The sequence below is a fragment of the Lottia gigantea genome, assembly GCF_000327385.1.
Source record: "Lottia gigantea unplaced genomic scaffold LOTGIsca_13, whole genome shotgun sequence".
Taxonomy (NCBI): Eukaryota; Metazoa; Mollusca; class Gastropoda; family Lottiidae; genus Lottia; species Lottia gigantea.
This window is the reverse complement of record NW_008707425.1, coordinates 2,614,880-2,625,733: the sequence shown is the minus strand read 5'-3', so window position 1 is coordinate 2,625,733 and position 10,854 is coordinate 2,614,880. Positions and strand designations below refer to the sequence as shown.

The 10,854-nt window shown below is 35.3% G+C and overlaps 1 protein-coding gene across 1 annotated transcript; it reads left to right on the top strand.

The window, feature by feature from the left end:
• Positions 1 to 5,550: 5,550 nt before the first annotated feature.
• On the top strand, positions 5,551 to 6,210 carry LOTGIDRAFT_157252 (hypothetical protein; the record flags this gene model as incomplete). The annotated part of the gene is made up of 1 exon (XM_009049013.1): positions 5,551 to 6,210. The coding sequence occupies one exon, from the start codon at positions 5,551 to 5,553 to the stop codon at positions 6,208 to 6,210; it is 660 nt and encodes a 219-aa protein (XP_009047261.1).
• Positions 6,211 to 10,854: the final 4,644 nt, after the last annotated feature.

Here is a 10,854-nt window from a genome sequence, read left to right as displayed (position 1 = left end):
TAGGTTGATTTCTTTAGAGCAGGTAGTTTCATAATGATTTGTCCTTGGTTTGGTGATAATACGGTTTGGTAGCGGATATAATGGTCGTCGACGGTGTGATTGGTACTGGTTTGGTAGTTGTTAGAATTGTAGCATTGGGAACGGACTGGGATCTGGTTCGAGGAGGGGAAGGTCTGGATACATGTCTCGACTTGGATGGAGACTGAGGGGTGGTTTGCTGGTCCAAAAACGCACAGAAGGAAGAAAGGTTGGCGGATCCTGGATCACGTGGTGAAGATTCAGATGGTGTGGAAGGGGAAGACGAGTCTGAAAGTGAAAAGAGAAGGGGTGTGCCCTCTCTACGAGAGCGTTTACCTATGTCTGCTGGACTAGGGGTAGGTGAACTTCGGGCTCGTTTAGGGGTTTGGTTCGGCAGCGTGGTAGCTCTAGATGGTGCAGGTGTAGTGTCCATTTCAGTTGGTAGAGATATGGTTACTCTGGTTTTTGTTTCGTTGATTGTTTGGTAGAATTTGGAAATTACAGCTTGAGTGAGACGTTTCCCATAGGAGCGACGGGCCCAGGACAGGGCATGAGAAACGATGCGGTCGATGGCAGGTGATGATAAAGAATTGGTACGAATGGTGGTCAGCTTCTCTTGAAGTGTGGTTTGGTAATGGTCGATCAGGACCTGCGTAACCTTACAGAGCCATGTCCGATTGAGGGATCTAATATTCGCGTCGACAGCTGATGTTTTCATTGCTGGACGGATAAAACTATCCAACTCAGAGACTTTGCGTTTCTAGCTTCCAGTCGCACTTCTTGGCATTCAAGGTCAAACCAATGGTTGTCTCTCGCTTTATTAGACGTAGGTAATATTGACTTAAAACATCTTCCGGTTGTATGCACTAGTTTAGAGAACTCATTATAAGCTACCTGGACATCAGAACATTGATATATATTGTCTATTTGAGAGCTAAGAGATTCCCAGTTTTGTGCGTATTCTTCGCGCTTGTTCACGTCCCAGATTAGCCTATATTTGTGAGAATTGAAGAATTTACTTAAGTTCGATTCCCGTTCCATCTCAATACTAAGCTCGTATGAAATCGGCATGTGTGTGTGTTATATCTCTGGTAAGATATCAAATTGACAAAAAAGTTCCAAAGTTTCCTGTCCACATAATACGTAGTCGACAACACTCTGTCCATTATTTGCGAAGCAGGTTATTTTCCCAAAATCTTTGTCAGTCTGGAGTCTTCCATTACATATTCGCAGTGAATTTATCTTACAGAATTCCAACAATTGTTTACCACGATTGTCAATGATTTTATCTTGTGATTTACGTGGGAAATCACATTCTGTAGCGTATTCAAGATCGTCATCGATCGGTAAGTATTTAGGGTCGTCATTTGGTATGATATCAGTTGCACAGCCGTCACCTGTACGTGCGTTAAGGTCACCTTGAATGATAACATGACAGGATATATATTTCGTAGTCGAGAACATTCGTCGTCTAAAATATCAAAAAGAGGTTCATCTGAATAGGTGGATGAGTTTGGGGGAGAAAAGTAGACAACACCCATAATCATCACACAAACTTCAAGTTTAACAATTAACCACAGAATGTTTTTGGATACGCTTTGGTGCGTTGTAAAACTATTCGATATATCTGATTTTATTAGAGCAAGTATTCCACCAGAGTTTCGGATAGCTCCCCGTGACTTCAGTCGTGTTTTCCGGAATTGCTGAGTATGCTGTTTTTGTGCTGGTTTACCAAGAGACACTAGTATAGTTGTCTTAGTTGATGACATTCTATACACATTTTGGATTTCAGTGTCTTCAATACGTGGAAGAGCATATGCGTCCTTGACAGTCCTGTTGTTGAGCATTCCATATAGTCCACGCACATTCGAAGTGAATTGTCCTTTTTCCAGGCCAGTAAAATCGGTGACGCATAAGGACTATGACTCCTTTCAATGACTCCACTATCTAAAAGATCTTCCGTTGGACTAGTTGCTGAAATAGTATCCACTGCAACTCTCTTCACTAAGTCAGCAGCGTGCAATTCGCACAGAATGATGTGTGGAAAGATCCAAACTGGTGATAAAGACAGATTGGAAAGTCTTACAACAACTTGCTTAGTCACACCTGGGTTTACCTCAATCAGAGTAAGAGTCACTTCAATCCCAGCGGGAAAGACTGAATCATCTGAAAGAAAACCCTTTGCCTGTAAGGCACCGACATGTTGCCGATTTCACCCAAAAGTTACCCAGATCTATTGCTGCCAATGATAACTGATTTATCCTCCACACACCTTACATATCATAATTTACCAGAGAGTTGACCTGCATGCAAATTTAAAGGACCACACATCAGGCAAAGAGTCTATGGGTAAACGACTCTCCGAGTGCTGGTCCATAAGGGGTTTCAAAATGTTTGTACCAAGCAAAACTGGTGTTGGCTTATTACTTAACTAAAAACAGACAGTCCAAATGAGATGATCTCAACCTCAATCCTTAATGAAACCGGAATACACCCAAGATAAGGCAAAGTTTCCCCACCTGCACCAATAATAAGTATATCATATAAAGGAGTCAACCTGCAAGAATCTGACTCAAGATAAACCTCGTAGTAAGACGGAGATACTGTCTAGATGGTAGATCCAGTATCTGACAATCCAGAAGTGTTATTTCTATTTATCTCTACAGCAGTGGTATTGCTATGTCCTATCAATTCTTTCTTGGGACTGGATCTAGACCTGTCAGCTGATTGTCCCTCATCAGTGACACTCTCTAGTTTGACCTCTTGGGGTTCCTACAACCAATGGCAATATGACTCACCTGACCACAATGGTAACAGGTTATCTTCTGTGCCGATGGTGTTGATCCATCAGACAAAGGTGTAAACGGTAGTCCTTGACCTCCTTCTGAAGTGCAAAGACTGTAGCAGCCAGAATACCATAAGATTGACACTGTTCTTTCAACTGGCTAATCTCGCCATTCAAATCCTTGAATGATGTTGTTAAAACTGACAATGATGCCGCTTAGATCCTCATCTGGTTGTACCATCTTATTATGCGTTTTGGTAGTAGCCTTTGCTGTCTTGGATTCACTGACAGAATCCCTCTCAATTTCCTGACTTCACGTAGCAAATCGTCAAAGTCTGTAATGCGATCAAATTTATGTGCAGAACGATCCTTGAGTTCCTGTCGCAGTTCACTCCAAAATTTCGAACGAAGTTTCGCTTCAAACGTTTCTGAATCAACCTCATTCTCCTGACGAGCTTTGTCTAACAGATCTTCAATCCTGCAAGCCCACTTTGAAACTGTCTCCTCAGCCTGCTGATTAGCTGAATAAAACTGTAACAATAGAGACTGACCTTCCTCTACCTAACCGAACCTGTAGTTGAGGAATGGCCAAGTCTCATTGCCACACGTCCAGCTTCACCCTTAAGTGATTTAATTACTGCAGTCTTAATCGCTTCCGGTTCATACTGTCTGTCTTTCAACAGACTCCTAACCTCAAACTGCCAAAGATCGATTGGAGTGTCCTTACTACTAGAATCACCAGAGAAATAGGATATCCTAGGAGGTTGTGTGTAGGTCAACTTCATTCTGGGTTGTGTTACTGGTGGTTGGATATCTATTAACCTACTGCTTCGATGTTTACCTTCATTCCTACTATCAGAATGAACAGGTCTAACACCCTAGGACTGTAAATAACCAAACATCCAGTCACTCAACTGCTGGGATGTGTGTATCTTGGGTATAACACCCATCATTCCCAGTTTAGTAAAGGAATCTACTAATTCCTGCTGTTCCCTGGTTAAGGCATCATCCAGTATAGACTGGGGTATATCACCTAAACCTCCAATAGCCATATTGAATTCAATAATTTTGAACACAAAATAACACAGGTAAGTATCACAAAATATAAGAACAAACACGATGTCCATGCAAATATAAACACAAACACAATATCCGCAAAATATTCAGCACAATACACAAACTCCACAATGTAGCATTGTAGAACAAAAAAATCCAAATAAATACAAAATAACTCAACACTCCCACTTCAAGCATTCACACATAAAAACTTGATATTAACAATTCGACACAGAACTGGAATATCAAAGACAATAAATTCCGACATAATCACATAAATTACAATTCATGTGCATTAATGTAAGTAGACAGGTAAAAGTGTAAACAGTGACAAGAAAGAGACAAGGATCAGAAAAGCAAGTTCAGAAACAGAAAAGAAATACGCAGAAGACACAGAAATAAACGACTTAATTCCACAAAATCAAAACAAAATTCAAATATGTGAACACAAATGGATAATGGTTGAGGTATTAATGAGGCCTATACCATAAATCTAAGTATAAATTATATGTATATGTATATGAATGTACATGAATATATTTGAGAAACAAAATAGTAACTTAACAGTTTGGATTAAACGAAATATATTGCCAAAGAAAATAATTTTAAAATGCGAAATGAAATATTCTCTTAAGAAAATATTTTGAGCCAAACAAAATTTTGAAAAATTAGATGTCAATCCAAACTAGTTAATAAAACTTAAATATGAATAATTACCAACTTAATGGATCCAAATGAAAATGACTATACTAAACTTAATCACAATTTGTAATAAATCAGAAAAATAGTTAATGTCACTGCACTTGATCAGCTACTGTTCTCCATCACACGCGAATCTATATCTTATCTATATCATATACCATCTAGTTGTTATCAATATCATATTCCAGAACTTTTCCATATCATCTGGTCCCTTATCGGGCTTGTTTTATTGCAAATTATTCTTGTATGTTCATGTTTTTAAACAGAAAACTCTTTTTAAAGTATAAACTTTACTTCACAAACTTTTCACACCAAAAACTAAAAACTAACTTATTTAACAAAGATTAAACTAAAAGGACATAACTCGGCGACTTCAGAACACGGTAATGAGTCTGTATCTGGGGAGAGGATGTTACAGACTAGAGTTATTCGATGTATCTTCCACATTTCACAATAAATTTACTTTATGGATAAACTTCCAATAAATGTAATCTTTGGATGGTCTTCGCTCCACGTATTCCAAAAATTATTCACTAGCCTTTGACGATATCTCCATCTATTTGTTACTTCCTTGGACGAAGATCGCATTGTTGCATAGTAGTACTAGACCTTTCAATATGGTCGCATGGGGAAAGTGCGATCATATTGAAAGGTCCCTAAAAAAGACCTCAACACCCTACATTTCATAAATCCTTACACTATAAAAAACCTAAACACCCTACATTTCATAACTTCTTACACCAAAAACACCTTCAATCAATTCCCACTCCTACATTCCATCAACCCCCACCCCAAAAAAGAACCTATTCACCCTAAATTTCATTAAATTAAACGAAAAAAGCATATTAAAAATAACCTTATATAAAATAACTTCCTTGTTTCGCTAACATCCGGTTTTAATCATGTAGAAACTTTTAGAAGGAAGATAACTCTTTTTTGGAAAAAAAACAACAGACCACAATTTTCTACTCAATTCTTAAACCTTAAAAATGGCAAATAATATACTAGATCCAATCTTTAGATTATACGATCCGATTCGTTATTCATTTAACAAGAAAAAAGAGGATTATATTATCATCTCACCAACTGTTGGTTCTAAATTCCAATTGAATGATGGTGGTAGAATTACCTTCGAAATAAATTCATTATCGAATTGGTTGCTTCTTTCCGATGAACATCGTGTACCACAAACAAATACAACGTTAGAAAACAAATTCTTTCCATCTTTATTTAGTGAGATGGTTTTGGAAGCTGGTTCAAATCCGATAGAAACAATTAAACACTCTGGGGAATTCGACACAATGTTGAAAACAGTTTTATATCCTAAAGATTTCGATTCAGTCTCAGGTTGGATACCCGATGTTGGCGATGGAAGTGTTTTAAAAGAAACGGTAAGAAATCTTGCAAATGATGCCGATTTAGCTAGAGTGAGAGTTGTTGCTCGAAACACGATAGAAAGAGTAGGACGATCAGTTAATCATGGATTCGAAAAGCGAGTACTTCAGTACAATAATATTGTTGAGAATAATAGATGGGGTAATTACGTAAATTGGAAATTATATCCTTTATTCGGTCTGTTGGAACACAGAAAAGTTTCCATAGGCTTACCATATAAAATTCATCTACAAAGAGAAATCAACGACGATTAGATATTCTTTGGAGAGAATGATTCAGATGCGAAATTAGAAATAACAAATCTCCAATTTTTCATACCCGTAATAACACCATCAATTGAAGTAGAAACGAGAATATTCAACTCATTAACTAAAGATATTGAAATAGTTTTTCTTCATCGTAATACAGTAGGTAGCATGACTTTAACTGGAGAATCCACCACATGGCCAATCACTAACACTATTAATCCAGCAAGATATTTAATGGTTGGGTTCAAGAACTTACCAGACTCTCAGACGAATAACAATAATATCTTTAGAGTAGCAATGAACCAAACTCAAGATCCTATAATTCATAAAGTTCAAGTAAGATTAAACAACGATAATTATCCTCACCAACCTTTTACAATTAATCCAACCACAAAGGATTATAATGAATCGTAGAGAAACTATAAAACATGTGTGAATTATTTGGCAATCCATCCTTGAATATGTAGATTTTGCATTTAATCATCCAATCTTATGTTTTGATCTATCAGCTCACCCAGAAGATCATTTCCAAACAGGAGTGAACATAAATGTTCATATTAAAAAAACACAAGGAGATGTGACCGGGTATTGTTTACTACCCGAAGAAGCAAAACATTTAATTAAAGTATCAGATAGAAGAATGATAGGAATTGAGTAAAAAATACCCCCTTAAAAATGAAAGTAGAAACTTTAGTTATGAAAATAATACAAGCTATTGAAACAGCTTCACCAACTGTAATAACTTTCAATGGTAAAAAAAATCAGCATAACTAAAAAACTTGTTTATAAATACAAATATTGTAAAGTCAGAGACGATATAGACCTAGAAAGAATTAACGCCAACGCAAAGGAAGGTGGATTTTTACCTTTCCTACTACCTTTAATATTCCGTGGTCTTACCGCGGCGGGTGCAATAGCTGGAGGTATTGCTGCCGGAGTATGTACTGCCAACGAAGATAAAGCAGCTAAAATAAAAGCTGCCGAAGAACATAGACACAATTTAGAAATGGAAAAGCAAGCACATAAAGCAGCTACTGTAAAAAAAAAAAAGATTCAGGAGTGGGATATATGATAGGCACAATAAAAGAATTTGAAAAACGATTTGGGGAAGAAACCAAGAAAACTGTTAAAACAATGATTAAATAAATTAGTAGATAGTATTGACACAGGAGAAGTCAAAGTCAAACATTAGGGTATTGAAATATTTCTTAAAAAACATACGCACTGGAGAAGGATTATTTCTTTCAAAGTATAAAGGAGAAGGAGTGATTTTTGGAACAAAATAATATAATAAAAAATGGGAAAGAAATTCAAACATTCAGAAATATTTCCTGATAACCCAATGCTTATGTGTATATGAAGTTCCGGTTCTGGGAAAACTCATCTCACTTTTAACATGTTGACAACACCAAACCTTTTAGATTTCGATTCACTATATATCTACACAACAACACCAGAGCAATCATATTATCAATTTCTCAAAGCTTTAGAATATTTACCAAAGAAAGATGTTCAAGACATATTTCAATATTATGAAGAAAACGAAGAAGTGGAAATAAGATACCATAGAAAACTTCATTAAATCAAAGAATCCAACGGATATAAAAGTTTTCCTTACGAAAAATGTTAATGATCTAGACTTGTCTAATATTGATAGCAATCGAAAGAACTTAATATTGTTTGAAGACTGCGTAGCGCAAAGAAATCAAGCTGTTCAACAAGAATTCTTTACGAAAGGAAGACATCACAACCGTCACTGCAATCCCAATCTTTTTATGGGATGGATTCTATGTTTATTAGAAAAAATGCAAATTGTTTTTTTTATTATTCGAATTAAACGATAAAGATTTATCTCAAATCATTCACTCGATAAATCACAGAATGGACAGAGATACATTTAAAAACGTTTGTAAAGCTCAATGGAGAAATCCAGATGATCATGGATATGTATTTGTAAATACTAGAAAACCTGCGGGTGAAAGAGTTATGATCGACATATGTTAATTTTATTTCTTTTTAAAATGGATAATTGGAATAATATTTTAAAAAGAAATAGAGAATATATCAAAGCTAAGAATAAAATAAAGACCCAAGTTGAAAATAACAATACAACAACTTGGATTAACAGAAAATCTACAAACTCTATTTCAACCAATATTAAAATCTCAAGAGGATATTAAAAAGAAATTAGCTTTAGAACCCACACCTCATCACCCCAAACCGATTGAATATGGTGGTATTATAATTAGGACCTTTGATAATATAAAACGTCTTTTTTCAAACCCTAGCCCAGATTTACCAAAGAGCATCTCATCAATCGTTGATGAAGTGGGTTAATGTTTAATGGTTTTAGAATAAGATTTAAGCCAAATTCCCCCGAATTTATAATCGATACAAAATGTTGAAGACAACAATTCATTCACACAAGATATAGACGATTTCGAAAATGTGGTATCTGGACAAGAAATAGAAAAATTTGAAGATATGGTTTCTGGACAAGGTATAACGTCATAAAATATACACGCAATCCACTTTAGCACCACACAAAGCTAATATCGAGAATGATATTGATGTGATAAATATACATTGCAATTTGATAAACGGTGGATTTTTCAATAAATACAAACGTCAGATTATTTACAGTCTTCCTACATTCACTGTACCGATTGGATATAGAATTATAGAGAAACCATTTCAAACAAGATATTTACCACTTAATTCCTTTATGATTAAAGATATAAATCTGGAAATCAAAGATGGTAAAAATAGGTTTATAGATTTTGGTAACGAGGAAATGTTATTCAACTTCATTTAAAACAAAAAAATTAAATTTATTGAGTAATTAAACACTCTTCATTCTCTTCTTGAATAGTTAGATAATCGAAATCATCAAATTCATAGTTTTCATCCAAACTCAATTCATCTTTATCACCATAAGGATACACGATTCCTTCATCGTCCGGTGCTTTTCTCTTAACGAGATTCAGATAACTTCTGAAAACTTTCATTTGTTTATCAACATTCTTTGGAATAACTACTCCATTGGTGCATTTTTTTCCCATGGTTTCTTAAATTCATTCGTCACATCATGTCCACTAGCTAATCGAATATAATCTTCTACACTTATCTTATCATTAGATTTCGGGGAAGGGAGGGTTCGATTCTCCCAAATGTACAGGCCTAGGGTGGAGCAGACACTTTATTTAGAAATTAGGATTAAGGGTCTTGATATTGGGTTTTCTGCTGTTCTTATTCTGACCTGAAATTAGAAAAAATAACTCGCCCGATGGGCGAGAAGTATAGTATCTGTTATGTACTGATTGTTTTTAGTTTACTATGAACAATATTATCATTTAAGTTCTTATTTTTTGAATATGCAACTATCATTTTCTGCTTATAGACATGGGGGAATTTCTCTTGAAGGCTCTTATAGTGGGCATGAACTATCTTGCTTGCTCGATTACTGGTTGTATTAAACGGGACAACAAAGGGTGCTATGCCTACATTATGATGAATATTTAGTCCTATAGGTCTTGCTGTATTCAATGTCTCAATCCAATGGGCCTCCCTAGATTGACGGAATTTGGTAGTTTCATCTTCGGGCAAGTCAATTTCTATACGCTCAATTGGGATTAGATTGAGATCGTCTATTGAATGGTCGTCGAGGTTGAAATGATTAGAAACAGGCTTGTTTTCGAAATGACTATTTTTTTTTTTTTTTTTTTTGTCTACTTCTGGTCACGCTCCCCAGCCAAAACTGCACATACCACAGATTATCTGACATCATTATCTCTTATACTTAGCGTGTCGCTATTGTTTAAATGTAAAATGACGTAGGACTTTAACCGTTCATTACGTCTTTCCAATACCTGCTATTATTCTGAATCTATTTTGAACATAATTTTTTGTTTTGTTCATTACTTTGAACTAATGTCTAAAAGATAGCAATTTAAGAAATTTCAAATTTTGACTTTTGTCGCTGACTTTTGGAGATTTTATTTAAAGCATTTTTTAAACTTCCACAATTTCAATCGGTCTAAAAATTTATTAGTAGATAAGCATTTTGATTCCTGACAAAAATTTATTTTCAAAATTTCGATATCACTTCCGGTTTTGACGTCATTCGCCCCTAAACTTGAAATTTCAACTTCCGGAATTTTGTAGGTATTTGAAAAATTATTTTTGAAATTAGTTAAAATTGTCCCTATAACAATTTTGGAATCAAAAAATTTGACCCGGAAGTATTGTGTAAGACGCCATCTTGATATGACTCATTTTTATAAAACTCAAAATGGGGCCTCAGGGTAAAATTGGATGTGCGTAAATTTGATGTTTATGTAAACTACAATCGATTGCTAACAAAACATGGGAAGCCGATTTTTGAATTTTGGCTTTGTATTTTTTTTATTTCCGGTTTTATGTTTTCAGTAATTGTCAAAACTATTAAGGCTCATATCTAGTGACTTTAATCTACCGACAGTCACCGTTGCCTTAAAAAAAACTTTTAACTACGAATATCTCATGATCTAATGATTGTAAACACTTGAAATTTTTAACATTATTTAACAATGTACACAACATCACAGACAAATTGAAATTTTTGAAGTAGGCGTGGCACATCCGGTGTGCATTTACCGTTACCTGAAATAT